The sequence below is a fragment of the Garra rufa genome, chromosome 2, assembly GCF_049309525.1.
Source record: "Garra rufa chromosome 2, GarRuf1.0, whole genome shotgun sequence".
Taxonomy (NCBI): domain Eukaryota; kingdom Metazoa; phylum Chordata; class Actinopteri; order Cypriniformes; family Cyprinidae; genus Garra; species Garra rufa.
Window position 1 is genome coordinate 52,822,824 of NC_133362.1, and position 16,090 is coordinate 52,838,913.

General features: G+C 39.5%; 2 protein-coding genes across 2 annotated transcripts; one reads left to right on the forward strand and one right to left on the reverse strand.

The window, feature by feature from the left end:
* Nucleotides 1-1,604: 1,604 nt before the first annotated feature.
* LOC141325596 (uncharacterized) lies at nucleotides 1,605-8,788 on the reverse strand. The gene is made up of 2 exons (XM_073834375.1): nucleotides 8,481-8,788; nucleotides 1,605-4,450 (listed from the first exon to the last, which is right to left on the reverse strand). The coding sequence occupies exons 1-2, from the start codon at nucleotides 8,563-8,565 to the stop codon at nucleotides 3,621-3,623; spliced, it is 915 nt and encodes a 304-aa protein (XP_073690476.1). The 5' UTR covers nucleotides 8,566-8,788; the 3' UTR covers nucleotides 1,605-3,620.
* Nucleotides 8,789-10,484: 1,696 nt separating this feature from the next.
* LOC141325595 (uncharacterized) lies at nucleotides 10,485-13,386 on the forward strand. Its single transcript, XM_073834374.1, has 2 exons — nucleotides 10,485-10,967; nucleotides 12,418-13,386. Exons 1-2 carry the CDS (start codon nucleotides 10,880-10,882, stop codon nucleotides 13,353-13,355), a joined length of 1,026 nt encoding a protein of 341 aa, XP_073690475.1. The 5' UTR covers nucleotides 10,485-10,879; the 3' UTR covers nucleotides 13,356-13,386.
* Nucleotides 13,387-16,090: the final 2,704 nt, after the last annotated feature.

A 16,090-nucleotide genomic window follows, 5' to 3' on the forward strand; every position in this document is an offset into this window, starting at 1 on the left:
GGGTACCCCAAAACAAGAATTGAGAACAACCTCTAAGTAAGAAATATCACTTTACATTTCCAAACATTCATTTTGCAATTAATAGTAATAATCCAGTGAGATTTTTGTCTGACAAAAGCCAGTGTTTCACACAGAGATCTGATCATATCATCGTCCAGTCTGTCTAGAATGACATGAAGAAACAGATCAAACTGAGACAAAATCCAGAACCATACTTCAAGAAACCTACCTGATTGAAAACCTATACACAAGTGCACCTGGAGCAAAAGTTTTTTTAAACACAAAGGATGGTCACACCAAATGGTGTAGCACCCCCAGAGCCAGAAGAAAGTGTGGCATCTTTAGATGGAGACAACACTTTATGCATGACTGTAGATGATTTGTTTAATTCTTTTCCCTGCAGTGTTGCTATGGCAACTAGTAAATACCGTGAATTTGGTTATGCTAGCATGTGTGGAAATATTTGATCCACGCATGTTAATTCGCGTTGTGCCCCACTCACCCATAGTCAACAAAAAATGAATTGCACGAAATTGTTCGACACTTGAAGTTGCAAAAAGAAGAGTAAGTTTTGAATTAATAATACATTTAAGTAAATGTAATACTGTTTGGAGGACTATATTTTTGATCCTCTCTTCGTCCAAGTTCATGTTTTGAGGGTGAAGGCATGGTTTTTAGTTTAAGGATATATTTTAGTTTTGAATCATTTCAGGTAAAGACAATTTCAGAAAGTTGGTTTTTCAGACCTGTTTTGCAATAGAAGGTCAACTCGTTCTTGTGCAATATGCGGTGGAGACGAGACGCAGCACTGTTCATCACTTTTTCAGAAAATTACATTTGTATTTTTATCTGAGCAATGTTCTTTCATAAAAAAAGGTTTGTTTAATAAATACAGATCTTACAACCATACATTATCTGTATATATTTTATTTTTCTGTTAAAAAGACTCGAAAAGACTCGAAAGTCAAAGCGTAGGACTTGGGACTTGACTTGTGACTTGCCTGTCTTGACTCGGGACTTGAATCGTGACTTGCCTGTCTTGACTCGGGACTTGAATCGTGACTTGCCTGTCTTGACTCGGGACTCGAGGGCAATGAATTGAGACTTACTTGTGATTTGCCAAACAATGACTTTGTCCCATCTCTGCTATTTGCAACACATGTTTAGCAAGGATTCCGAGAGGAGGTAAAAAGTCGTCAAGTTTTAACACAACAAATCTTATATCTCACGTCAGAGGTCGTCATCACGGTGAATCTGTTTTAGGGGCCGTTCACATGTCGCGCCTAAAAACACGTGGAAAACGCTAGGCACGCCGCTTTCTCTTTCATTCCAAACTGCTCTCGAGCTTGCGCTGCTCCAGTGGCGTCTGCCATTGCTAAGCTACCATGACATGCGCTCTCCATAAATACGCAGAAGTTTCAGCTATATATATAAGGATAAATGGATTTTCAGCATTAAAAATCCCTTTCAGCAGCTCTGATATTAAATTTATTTAAAAATGTTTATTCATGTACAGCTATGATAAGCTGTTTCTCCACCTTGGCAGTGCTTTCAATGTTCTTAAAGAAAAGGATGAAGCTGATTGGTTGGTTCATGTCACATGTCAAAGCATTTTATTTTATTTAGAATTGTGGTGCCTTACACAAAAAATAAAAACATTTTTGAAGAGTCAGGACTGATGTTTGCTATGATTGTTAGACCCAGTTATATAAATTTCATTAGTTTATCTTAGATTTTGTATTTTTCAGGGTGCACAAAATTATCATAAAAAATATGAAAGTATTGGGTATCGGTATCGGCATTGGCCACAAGAAGGACTTAAATATCGGCTATCGGTATCGGTTACAATTTTTCATATTGTGCATCCCTAGCTAATTTCATCATTGCTATGGTTTTACTGTCAATACTGTAGTAAAACTATGGTTTATTTTGTAGTTACTATGGTTTTACTTCAAAAACTAAAGTTCCCTTCCGGGAACCTCAAGCTGCGTCAAGCGCTATGGGCGGGGGTACTGGCGGGGATACACACAGCTTATGTGTGGTTTGCTTGGGAGCGGAGCACGCTGTGTCGACTCTTGAGGGGGCCGGCTGTCAGCACTGCAATCTGCTTCCTGTTTGCGTGCTTCGCTCCCGGAAGGCTCTTTTTGAGAAAGGAGCCTTCACTAGCATTCCCCGCGGTGCCTGCCCTGCTTCCGCTGAGCGGCAGCTGCATTTGTGGGGTTCGCAGCTAGATCTGTTGGAGGGGATGGAGACGGGTGAACCCCTATCTCCTCTCTTACCCAGCAGATCTACAGCCCTTCTACCGGAGGTGGAAGCCCACTCACTTCCCCCATGACGAGGGCTCAATGCTTCTCCTCTCTTCCTTCGAGGAGGTAGATGTGGAGAGCATTGCTGAAGAAAGAAATTGCCAAAATATGAGGAGCTCTTGGAGGTGGTTACTCGTGCGGTAGCCAAATTTAACATCGACTGGCCCGCCGAGAAGAGTCATGAGCTGCAGAAAAGCAGATTAGATGAGCACTTTCTGTGAACTAAACAGCCACCTCCAAGACGGTGCCTTCCTTTTTTTTCCCCGATCTCCACGCTGAGATCTCGAGATCTTGAGGAAGACCGTTCTCGTTCCATCTGTTTATTCCTGCCTCAGATTACTATGGTAATGTGGTGGGGCTTGACGAGAACGGATATAAGATGATGCCACAAGGATGATGCTAAAGGACCTTAATGACGGCGAGGAAGTTGACTTGTTAGAACTCCGTCGTACCACTAATTTGGCTCTCTGCGCTACTAAGGAGACAGCCCGTACAGTCGGGCGGTCTATGGCAGCCCTTGTAGCAACAGAGAGACACTTATGGTCAACCCTGTCTGATATGAAAAAGCAAAACAGGGTCTTCCTCCTGGACGGTTGTGCATCAGGGTCATTGAAGGCAGCCCCTCTCGGGTCTCACCGCATTACACGGTGCCCGTCTCCCCCCCGGTGCGCGTCCCTGGAGCTCTTGCTGTATTCCTGAAAGCTGACGTCGGCCCCCTCACACGTGCTTTTATACTTCCTGGTCGCTTACGTCACCCCGCATGTGACGTCACTCCCTCCTTCGGATCGGTTACACACAATATTCAGAGCGTGGCGTTCCCCATATCGCCTGACGCAGCTCGTAAGGAGTGATCACATATAAATGACTTTTCTCCAGAGTGAACTCTAATGTGGCTGTTAAGGTTTCCTTTTTGGTTGAAACTTCTTCCACATTGTGTGGCCGCATTTTTCTGTCCGAGCCCGGCCCGCGTTCGACAGAGCAGTAACCGAACCCGCCCCGAGCCCGACAAGCATTAAGATATTTATGTCCGAGCCCGATCCCAGCCCGACACAGTTAAAATCTCTTTTTTTTCTCATACTAATGACACATGCACTTTTTTGTGTGGATAGCCCGCTTTTATTAAGCAACTGTAGGAAAGCGTTCGGAAATGTCAACAGATGAGAGCATCAGTCCACCGTGCGCCGTTATAACACAGGCGCACTACCGCGCTGATGTGACCGAGCCCGACCCGAACCAGAGCATCCTTTCTAAATATCTGTCCGAACCCGGCCCGGCCCATCGGGTTCCGTCGGGCTCGGCTCGGGTATCCATCCTCTACTCAGAGCATGAGTAAGGACTTCCTTTATGAGCTCTCTTATGAACTTCAAAGTTTTCATGTTGATCAAAGCTCTTTCCACACTGATCAAACTCATAAGGCTGTTTGTGAATTCTCATGTGTCTCGTAAGGCTTCCTTTTAGAGTGTAACTCTTTCCACACTGTTGGCAGGTGAAAGGCTTTTCTCCAGTGTGAATTGAAACATGTCTTTCAAGATTCAGTCTATGATTGAAATGCTTTCCACACTGTTCGCAGGCATAAGGTTTCTCTCCAGTGTGAACTCGCATGTGGACTCTAAGCTGTCCAGATTCAGTAAAACTCTTTCCACACTGTTCGCAGGCATAAGGTTTCTCTCCTGTGTGAATTCTCATGTGGACTCCAAGGTGTCCGGGTTGAGTGAAACTCTTCCCACACTGTTCGCAGACATACGGTTTCTCTCCAGTGTGAATTCTCATGTGGACTCCAAGGTGTCCTGGTTGATTGAAACTCTTTCCACACTGTTCGCAGACATACGGTTTCTCTCCAATGTGAATTCTCATGTGGACTCCAAGGTGTCCAGGTTGAGTGAAACTCTTTCCACACTGTTGGCAAGTGTAAGGTTTCTCTCCTGTGTGAATTCTCACGTGTCTTTTAAGACTATCTCTTTGATTGAAAGATTTTCCACACTGTTGACAGGTGAAATAACTTCTTCCTGTCTTTCGAGTCTTTTTTCTTGAGGAAGTAATTTTAGTCTGTGACCAACTAAAAGATTTTTCTCCATTTATGAAATCATGATCTTTCTCTTCCATTTCATTCAGTACTTGACTCTCCTCTTTCAGTGCCATCAGATCTAGGGTGAAAAAAAGACAAGTAAAAGTTAACCCCAGTTTAATGACACAAAAAAGCATCAAAACATTCAAACATGTAATGTGTCAAAACTAACACACAACTACATCCTATATGCCCATATTCTCAATTCCAATCCTCATGCCCCACCTGCTCTGCATATTTTTCATGCCTCTCTTAAGTAATGCACCTGATTCTGATAATCAGCTCATTAGAATTGACCATAGGCATGGATTACTTCCTTGTTAAGACAAGCCATTTCCGGTCAACTGTACTGTGCCGTAATATGAGCGTACTTTGCTCGTTTTCACATTCACAATCAAAGAAAAGTGTTGTTTGTCTAAGACGACCAAACTTCCCTTTATACCATTTAACGACAAAAGTTATTATACTAGTAATTTTATAATAAATTGAAAAGCAAGACATCTTAAAAAGTATAGGGAGTTGAAATGGCAGCTGTATAATAGTTAATCCTCTGCTGCCATCTTTTGGTTATATGGGTAATTCGATATAATTTCCTTAAAGTCCTTTAAGTGAATTTTATTTCACAGCTGTAGAGCTGGAAAATAATAAAGGCTTTAAAATATTGTAAGATTTTAAAAATGTGTTCATGACTATAAAGGCAAGTTACTGATTATAACATTCTTGATAATACCATTAAGATGTCCTTGAAGAGAAGTATCCCTAGCTAGCTAACGTTAGCTTAAACATCTTATGTTAGTGTTTAGCTGGCAGCATTTAAATGTACAACTATGCAGGTAGGCTCCTGGGATTGCCAGGCTCCCGTTTAAATGATAAATTGTAAAAAAAAATATGAAACTGAATTTTCATGCAGCTATTATTATTTAGGACGTTGCGATTATTATTTTTCTTAGTTTCTGATAAGAACGAGGCAGTAGATGAGTCTCAAGAGTCTCCACCTATAGACGGTTTCAACAGCAACAACATAAACAAACGTTACTGCGCATGCGCGCTTTTGTGGCCCAAACTTAACTTCCGGTAGACATCCAAATAGAATCAGTAACAACAGCTAAATCCTTCTAGAGTAGATTTTTTTTTAATAACAAGCGAAATATGTTGGCTGCGTAAATTGGACTGATTTATTAAAAATGCAAACTCATCCTCTGCCAGCAGGAGGTGCTTTAAGCACGAGAAACGAGGTTTCCCCGGTAATGGCTATAGACAAAGCAGCTCTTAATTTAAAAACGCTGCCTTATGCAGGATGAAATGAAAATGACATTTTCTAAAGACAGTCTTTCTTCAGAAATACAGTGATATAAAAACACCCACGCCTCGGTTTGATTTTTAAACGTGCATTACGTTTATTCAACGGAGTCTATTGAAAAATCAGTCGGTTTTTATATCGTGGCAGGTCGCCACAAATAAATAAATGTTTGGGAGACACATACCACAGCACAATAACCTGAGACCAACTTCATTATTCATTATTAGCTGCGTTTGTAGCCCGCGACACGAACCAGACAGATAAATACAGACCGGAAGTTAACTTAGGTCCAGGCGCGTGGGCCCGATGAAACCGTCTATATATATCACATATAAAATTAGCTTCAGCTGAAGATTACGAGCTGGCTTATCTTTCTAAAGAACGCTCCGTGTATAAGGTCAGTTGAGCTCTGTGCATGAACTGTGTACTAACTGACATGGTCCCTACACAGTATTCATTGTTCCCTAAGCACTGGAAACCCGTTGAAGTTTACTTCACTTCGGAACATTTATTCACTAATTTGCACTACGCCACCGCCTGCAGCGTCTTCACACACAGACAAATCTTACTAGAGACATGTGAAGTGTGACATCTGTAAATAAATACAATTTCTACAATGTCTTGTACACTTAAATGATCTTTAAATGAAACACGTACACTTGCTTTGAACTGGAATCATGGCAGGATATCCTATGATGTCCACTTTGCAGGGCACTTCCATTCAAATAGAACAAATGTTGTTTGTGATCAGAGATAGACACAAAATTTGCAGAGCGGTGGGATGTGAGGACTGCTGTACTAAGCAGTTGTAAGAGGTGTTCCATGTAATTTGCAAAACTCTTCACTTATTTAGGATCTTTCTACTATCAAGCTGGCATTTAAACCCTCTATTTAAAATAATAATAAATAATAATAAAATCAGTTTGACCTAGAAGATCTAATTAAGGGGGCCTAGCACCGAAGGCAGGCACCTATTGTAATCATTGGTGTTCTTCTTCATTCGCTCGAATCTATGGAAGACCGTGGAACCGCTTACAGGAAAGTTGTGAAACTAAAGGACAATTTGCAGTCAAGTATATGCTAATAACTTTTAAACCGCAAAAGCAGTTTTTTAAGAATTTACTCCCGCTGGCTTGTTCTGAGTGTCTCTGCAACCATCACTACTGCCACTGTAACAGTCTATAGACCTCCTAAAACAAATGAAGATTTCATGCCTGAATTTGCAGATCTGCTGTCTGATGTACCTCAAGTTTGAGAAAACTCTTATCCTGGGGACTTTAAAGGAACACTCTACCCCAAGGCTCATTCTTCAACTCCCCCCGAGTTAATAAGTTGAGTTTTACCGTTTCGAAATCCATTCAGCCGTTCTCCTGTTCAGGCCACATCACTTTTAGCATAGCTTAGCATAGATCATTGAATCCTATTAGACCAATAGCATCACGTTAAAAAATGACCAACAAGTTTCGATTTTTTTGTCCTATTTAAAACTTGACTCTTCTGAAGTTGTATTGTGTATTAAGACCAGCGGAAAATGTAAAGATGTGATCTTCTAGACCAATATAATTAGGAACTACACTCCCATTCTGGTGTAATAGTCACGGAAGTTTGCTGCTGTAATATGGACGTAATATCAAGCAGCGCCTGAAATTAGTTCCCAGCTATAAAGTTGGTCACGTTGTGCTGCGTGATATTACTGCGCCTGCTGTGCCCATATTATGGGAGCAAACTTCATTGACTATTACACCGGAATGGGAGTGTAGTTCCTAATCTTATCGGCCTAGAAAATCGCATCTTTACATTTACAATCTATGCTTAGTGATATTGCCAGAAAAGGAGAACGGCTGAATGGGTTTTAAAACGGTAAAACTCAACTTATTAACTCAGGGGGAGTTGGAGAATGAGCCTATTTCCAAAATAAGTGGAGTGTTCCTTTAACACTCATGTTGACAATAGCCAGTTTGGGTCAGTGTGTTCCAGGGCTAACAATGAGCTGGACAGGGTCAACGGTTTTGCACCTCAAACCACGAGCCCAAAATCAAGCAGCATTTCCACTGAGAGAAGAACGCTTCTGTAAAACCCACCCCTAACACGCCTCTCTGAAGCAAACATCACACAACCCCAGCATTTGACCAGCCAGAGGAAGATTAATATAACAATGTTAGGAAAAGCACCTTAAATACTGAGGCGGATGATAAACTGGTGTGTCTCAGTCCAGCATGAGTCACCAGATGAAGCGGTCCGCTGCTTATTTACATGCTTCACTTTCAAATGATAAGCCAGATGTGAGGTTGATGAACCATTATCGAATGTTTTTATTTCCTGCCCAATATACTCCAATTAGACCTAGATGTTAACAATCTCTCTAAGGTTTTTGACATGGACAAATTTTTTTCTGTGACTGACCAACTTAAAAATATAAGTGGACTCTTCTCATAAACTAACTTTCAGTAAACTATTAAAGCGGCAGCCCTAGTCGAGTGAAAGCGACGACCAGACTTTATTTCACAAACATCATCATTACACCAGAGCAATACCACAGGCACACAGCCCTTATTTACCTATTTCATATGAAAATATTACTCAATCCTAGCAGTGAATATTAAATTTTTAATATATGGCGAGACACAAGTCTTTTTTAAATCACTTTAAGAGAACTCTAAGAACAAAAAATGAAGCTGAAATCCTTTAAAAAAAAAAGAAAGCTGCAGGAGAGCAGACAGTGTAGAAAAACACCTGCCAAAGGCAAATGAATTGAGAAAATGTAGAGGAGAGTTCATAGGATAGTTCAGCTTTGAGAATGAAAACCAACCTGTTTGTTCCTCAGTATCTTCATGTTTGACCCTGAATGTTTCTTCAATCTTCACGTCTTCACTCTCCTCTTTAATAAACGCCATCTTTGTGTTACATGGATCTCAGTTGCCGAACCAGAAGTTTTTTTTTTTTTTCTGTGGTTGGAAACTTTGTCCTGTTTAAAAAGACAATTATTAACAAGAAAAAAAAAAATCTCTGTGCATCTCAATCAGCCCTAGTTCAGTAGTCAGTGCACTGATCTTAAATGATCTGATTAGACAAACACTCAAAACTTCAACTTACTATTCAGTTTTAATTAACATTTAATGATTACATTTAATCGAGGCATATTTGAAAAAAAAGGCGCTATTTTATTTTAAGACTGTCATTACAATAACAACAAAAACATTTGCAATTGTTTGTCAAAATTGTCATTACACATATTTGAGTTTGTTCTCATATTTGCAGTGTTTTGAGCAGCAGGTCTCTCAGCGAGCGGCGATTCGAAACAGTGAATCATTTTGTGAATCAACTGACTCAATTGACTCGGAGTTTGTAATTCGTGTTTCTGATCTGAATCACTAACAGAGAGAGAAATCAGACTGATCTGTGGATGCGCTTTACTCACAATAAATAACGTTTATCATTATATACAATATTACAATGTTACACGCAATAATTATAAAGTTTAAATCGCTTGTAAAACATATAAAATAGAATGAACGCATTGTATGAATTTAAACATTTCAAATGATTAAAACTACAGACCTTCCTGAACTGAAAGCAAACACAGATGCAGGAGCGCGCCGCAGCCTTATGACGTCACATTACCAGATCCAAGTAAAAGTCCTGTTCACGCGCTTCTGTGACTACAATCCAAAACTGCGTAGATATTTACAGAGAAGCATATGAACAATAAAACTTTTGTCAATGCTATTAAGAGTTTTTTTATCTTGGCGAAATACATATTAATATAAGTAATGAAATTTGAAAAATATTATTTGACAAATATATACAAATTGTAATATTTATAATATTGGGCTTGCTTAATAGATTAGTGTTCAACAGAACTGTACTTGTATTGCTTATTGTAGCGTATATTATCACATTGTATATATTTTAAGCTCTTTGTGTATTATAAACGTTATATACAAACAAAGTAATTTAATATTAAATCAGTTTAAACTTTCCATTGCATTTTTTGATTCTCTTACGGGGATATCATCTAAAATATATTTATACGGTAGAGTATCATGCACCTTTCACAATTTTTGTTTCTTTATTTCATAGTAAAGCCCTCCATGTTCTCTTTCTCTGAAACATTATTTCTACTCCGGTGATTCTTTTTAACTACCGATTGGCAGTTGTTTTGTGAGTATGAAAAATAAAATGTTCTTCTCTTGTTTGTTTGTTTGGTTTGGTTTAATTTTGTTTTGTTTGAACCAATGAAATAAAAGAAAATCTTGAAAACAAGATTTTTAATACAGGAGTGTAACTCACACACTACACTTGTATTACAGGCATAAATATTTTACTACAAAACAAAATGTGTAATTTGTCAGATGTGTATTGCTAAAGAGGATAATTAACAATTTATGAAATATTAAATGTTAAGAAAATAATCAAATGCAAGGTTTCCATTAGTAATTTGACTTTCTATTTATGTCTCTGTTGTATATTGTTAATAAATCAAATGGTTTCTCTGATTTTTTTGTCATATGTTCGCATTAGAGCTAAAAAAAAAATAAATTCTATGTAGCCCCTAATAGCAATGTGAAAGACAAATGTTAAGATATATTCATGTCTGAAAACGACTGGAAAAGACCTCAAGCAACACATACTTACTTTGGAGAAAGACAAAAGAATTGAATACATTAAAATCGCTTCAAGAACCTCCTAAGTGTGTTTTGTCATATATATATGTTTTCTGTATGAACATTTCTACACAAGATACAGGACTTTTATTATGACGAGACGACGTGACGTCACCGGTGTGCGCTGCTCGATTCGGCTGAAGGAAGGCTGGTGTTTAAAAACATTTAAAGCGTTCGATTTGATGTCCATTCACGCTGTTTTATGCCTTTTACACGCGTTGTAAAATTAATAAATTATCATTGAGTTTCAAGTTTCATTTTACACTTATTTAAATATTAAAACCTACAACTCAATAAATACCAAAATCTAAATAATGAAAATCTATTTATTATGATCCGCTATTTTAATCTGTATTAATTTTACCTGAATTCAGTGTTTGAGTAGTTTATTTAATTTAAGGCCTTAACTGACTGACTCCATTACACTGAGTTGCACACAGAGAGTTTAGATTTATTTTTATTTCTGTTAATTATTCTCTTCTTAAACAGATTGTCCAAACTGAATCAAAACTCCCAGTTAAGCAAACTGAGACCCACTATTATAATGATGGAGTTTATTAAAGAGGAGAGTGAAGACGTCAAGATTGAAGAAGTATTCAGTCTGAAACAAGAAGATACTGAGGAACAAACAGGTTGGTTTCATTTTCTAAGAAGGACAGACAGAGATCACATGACCAGACAAATACTGATACTGCCTTCATGTGCAGCTGAGAAAATCCTGGATTATTAACAATTATTAATATTAAACCTGGTATCTACATTGGAATAGAAGGGGAAAAAAATAATAAGTTATTTATGTAATAGACAGACACAATCTGTCTCTCCATAAAACAAACCGTAAAATGTGATTAACTTTACATGTATTGATCATAATTTACTTTTTCCTCTTCTTTTTTTTTTATTAGTAACAGTGACTTGTAAACACAACTTTGTTTCCCATCAGACAGATGTTATATTGTGACATAGTATTATGAAGTAAAACAGCTTTCTTCTATTTTAATAGACATTAAAAATGGAATTTATTTCTGATCAAAGCTGAACATGTTTTCAACATCATTACTCCAGTGTTCAGTCAGTGTGACATGATCCTTTAGAAATCACTATATATACGGAATATACTGCTTTATTATCAGTGCTGGAAACAGTTGTGTTGCTTAAAATTTTTTGAAACCTGAGAGTTTTTTTCCGAAACAATATTACATATCTAATATGTTCAAAATTTTGGAGTCAGTAAATTTTTATTCTTTCTTTATTTGAAAGAAGTTAATGCTTTCATTCACCAAGGATATATTGAATGAATAAAAAGTGATAGCATAAATTTATATTGTTAGAAAAGATTTATATTTTGACTAAATGCTGTTCTTTTTAACTTTTTATTCATCAAAGAATCCTGAAAAAAATAATCACAGGTTCCAAAAAATATTTATAATTCTAATGAAAAATTATTCTACTTACGACTGGAGTAACAGCTGATGAAAATTAAGCTTTGTATCACAAGAATAATTTATAATATAAAGTGTATTAATATAAAATTATATATATATATATATATATATAAACATTTTATATTGTAATAACATTTTGCAGTATCATAGTTTTTTCTGTATTTTTGATTAAATTAAAGCAGTCTTGATGACTTCTAAAAAAAAAACACTGTGATCAGTAAGACTTGTAAAGTCACCAAGGCTGAATTACTGAATAAGAACAGTAATATTATGAAATATTTTAACCATTTGTGATAACATTTTTTATTTGAATAAAAATGTAAAATGTAATTTATAATGGCTAAGCTGAATTTACATTATTATTCCAGTCTTCCAGATCATTCAGGAATCAATATGCTGATTTGCTGTTTAAGAAACATTTCAGACTTCATCAGTGTTAAAAACAGTTGTGTACCATTATTTTTTCAGTATTCTTTGATTCTTTTACAAAGAAAAAAAACAGCATTTAGCTGAAAAAGAGCTGAGCAAAAATACTTGGCAATAAAGCTCGATCTGACTTAGTGGGTGGAGAAACCAGCTGCTTTGTACCATGAAACTGGTGTTAACTTGTATTTGACTTTTTGTATTTTTCCCTTAGACCTGATGGGGCTGAAAGAGGAGAGTGAAGAACTGAATAAAATGGAGGATAAATATTACTATGAGGAACATGACGATTTCATAACTGGAGAAACTTCTGCTTGCTCACAGACTAAAAAGTCTTCCTCACGAAAAAGAGTTCGAAAGAATGGAACTAAAAAGGGTTTCACTTGCCAAGAGTGTGGCAAGACATTTGACCAAACTCGAACCCTTAACGTCCACATGAAAATTCACACTGGAGAGAAGCCTTACCTCTGCCAGCAGTGTGGAAAAACATTCTCTAAGAAAGAAGGCCTTACAGTCCACAGGAGAACTCACACTGGAGAGAGGCCTTACACTTGCCCTCACTGCGGACAGGGTTTTATACATAAAGGAAACCTAAATACTCATGTGCGATGTCATTCTGGAGAGAGTCCGTTCACCTGCCAACAGTGTGGAAAGAGCTTCTCACGCAAAGACAGCTTTAAGAATCACATGAGAATCCACACAGGAGAGAAACCGTATATTTGTGGTCAGTGTGGACATAGTTTCAGGTGTAAAATAACCCTTAGTAAACACATGAAGATGCATTTAAGAGAGAACTCTTTTAGATGTCAGCAGTGTGGAGAGAGTTTCACCAACAAGAAATTGCTTAGGAATCATGTCAAATCTCACATTGGAGAAAATGCTTGCATGTGCCTCCACTGTGGAAGAACTTGCACACACAAAGCAGTCCTCGAGGTTCACTTGCGAGCTCACACCGGAGAGAAACCTTTCGCTTGTCCTCAGTGTGGGAAGAGTTTCACAGTTAAAGGAAACCTTAGGACTCACATGAGGATTCATACTGGAGAGAAACCATTCAAATGTCTTCAGTGTGAGAAGAGTTTCACATATAAAAGAGACTTGAAACTTCATTTGCAAACCTATGGAAAGAAATGTTCTGGCCTTAGCCAGCTATGAGTTCACAGAGGTCTGGTCCTCTAAATGTTTCGTGTTCAGAAATAAAATTTCTCTGAATGACAAATTTGCTGTTTAAAACTCATATGAGTGTCTCCATGTTGCCAGATCCAGCTATTATTAGCTTTCTTGGACTTGTCTTTCCTACTTAATTTGACACGTTTTAGTAAAGCGGAAAGTTGCAGTTTAGGGCTAGCGATATTTTTTATCTTGTTTACAAAAGATCTGAACTAATGCTTTAGTTTTTTTTTTGTTTACTTAAACTGACAGTAATCAAAAAAGGGCACAGAAACATCATATTATTATCTGTCAGAAATGTTATCAATAATATCAAAAACTGTTGCATTTAACACTAGTACACAGATCTGTACAGCAGTAGCTTACAGAATGAAGTGAAATATGCAAACACTGGCCATGAAGAAGTCTATGCTATTTCATTCGGTATCCCTGGTGAAAAAAAAACAGCTAAAACCAGCCTAGGCTGGTTGGCTGGTATTAGCTGGTCAGCAGGCTGGTTTTAGAGGGGTTCTAGCCACTTTTCCAGCCTGGCCAGGCTGGTCAGGTCAGGCTGTTGTTAGCTGGTCAGGCTGGGAGACCAGCTAAAACCAGCCACTTCCAGCTTAAACCAGCTAAGACCAGCCAACCAGCCTAGGCTGGTTTTAGCTGTTTTTTTTCACCAGGGATACCGAATGAAATTGTAACGGTAAAGAAGGGGAGGAAGCAAATGCAGGGTAAACCAGTAATTTATTGAAGGTTAGTGGGATGATGACAACGATGACGATGGTGGTGGTGAAGATCTCCCGGCTGAGTGGCACAGAGGCTAGATGGCAGGTGAGATGACGAGTGGTGGGTCCGTGGTGCAGGCGTGAATCCAGTGAATACCAAAAACAACGACAATCCAACGACGACAATCCACACACGAAGACAAATCCCAAACGTACATCCAACACGGTGATCTAGAAGAACAATCTGACGGGGAAGAGGAGATCTGGGTGAGTATAAATAGCCGTGGGGAAATGCATGACACCTGGTGCGGGATTGATTGGCAGCTGCGCTGAATCAGCGTGACGCACAACGTAATGACACACATACACACACACAGATGACGCGACATGAGGACACGGCAGATGTGAGAACCGTGACAGTACCCCCTCCCCTAGGAACGTCTCCTGACGTTCCCAGACTCCTGTACCTGTTGATTGAAATCATCAATGAGAGAGTGATCCAGAATGTCTCTGGCAGGTACCCAACTTCTCTCCTCCGGACCGTAACCTTCCCAGTCCACCAAGTACTGAAATCCGCGTCCCCTCCGCCTAGAGTCCAGAATAAGATTGACCGAATAGGTTGGTTCCCCGTCTACGAGTCGCGGCGGTGGGGGAACCGGAACTGGCGGATTAATTCGTGCAAAAAAAAACAGGTTTAATCTTGGAAACATGAAACACGAGATGAATTCTCCTGTACACTGGAGGGAGTTTGAGGCGGACTGCCACCAGACTAATGATCTTGGTGACAGGAAACGGGCCAATAAATTTGGGAGCAAGTTTATTCGAGACGGAAAGCAAAGGAATATCCTTGGTAGAAAGCCACACTTTAGAACCGACGACGTATACGGGAGGCTTAGACCGGTGGCGATCGGCTTTAGCCTTGGTGCGCTATCCCACTCGGACCAGAGTCTCACGGGCTCTGGTCCAAGTGCGATGGCACCTCTGGACAAAGGCGTGGGCGGAGGGAACCGCGACTTCGGATTCCAGACTGGGAAAAATTGGTGGCTGGTACCCTAAACTACATTCAAATGGAGATGATACTGGTAATGAATTGTGGGCGTACTCCACCATAGACAGCTGTTGGCTCCAGGAGGAAGGATTTCTAGCGACCATACATCGTAACGTTCTCTCCAAATCTTGGTTGGCTCTCTCAGTTTGTCCATTGCTTTGAGGATGAAACCCCGAAGAGAGACTAACAGTGGCCCCCAGAAGTTTACAAAACTCTCGCCAAAATTTGGACACAAATTGGGGTCCTCTGTCAGAGACCACGTCCGTCGGGAGGCCATGTAACCGAAAGACGTGGTCTACGACTGCCAACGCTGTCTCCTTGGCTGAAGGTAATTTGGGCAAGGGGATAAAATGAACCGCCTTCGAGAACCGGTCCACCATGGTCAAAACTACCGTGTTACCCTGGGAGGGTGGGAGGGCGGTAACAAAATCTAGAGCGATATGGGACCAGGGTCTCGAAGGGATAGGCAGCAGTTGTAGGAGCCCATCTGGAGGTCTGTTAGAAGTCTTACCAATGGCACAATCTGAGCAAGCCAAAACAAAATTGCGAACGTCCCGAGCCATAAGTGGCCACCAAAATCGTTGTTTGACCAAATGCAAGGTGCGACTAACCCCTGGATGACACGCCACATTGGAGGAATGTCCCCACTGGATAACTTCGGACCGTAAACGCTCTGGCACAAATAAACGGTTCGGTGGGCAACCGGCCGGAGGCGTTACCCCATGTAAGGCTGTTTTTACCTTCGATTCGACCTCCCAGATGAGGGCAGAGACAATAAGTGTCTCGGGAAAAATACCCTCGGGAGTGGACGGGTGATCGGAACGATCAAAAATACGAGATAATTAATCGGGTTTGATGTTTTTAGAACCCGGGCGGTACGATAAAGTAAAATTAAAGCGTCTGAAAAAAAGTGCCCACCGAGCCTGCCTAGAGTTCAGTCTTTTGGCAGTTCTGATGTATTCTAA

Excerpts from the sequence above, each read along its gene's own strand:
- LOC141325595 (XM_073834374.1), top strand. The coding sequence starts at position 10,880 with ATGATGGAGTTTATTAAAGAGGAGAGTGAAGACGTCAAGATTGAAGAA. Across the intron at positions 10,968-12,417 it reads AGATACTGAGGAACAAACAG|ACCTGATGGGGCTGAAAGAG; the intron begins GTTGGTTTCATT and ends TTTTTCCCTTAG.
- LOC141325596 (XM_073834375.1), bottom strand. The coding sequence starts at position 8,565 with ATGGCGTTTATTAAAGAGGAGAGTGAAGACGTGAAGATTGAAGAAACA. Across the intron at positions 4,451-8,480 it reads AGATACTGAGGAACAAACAG|ATCTGATGGCACTGAAAGAG; the intron begins GTTGGTTTTCAT and ends TTTTCACCCTAG.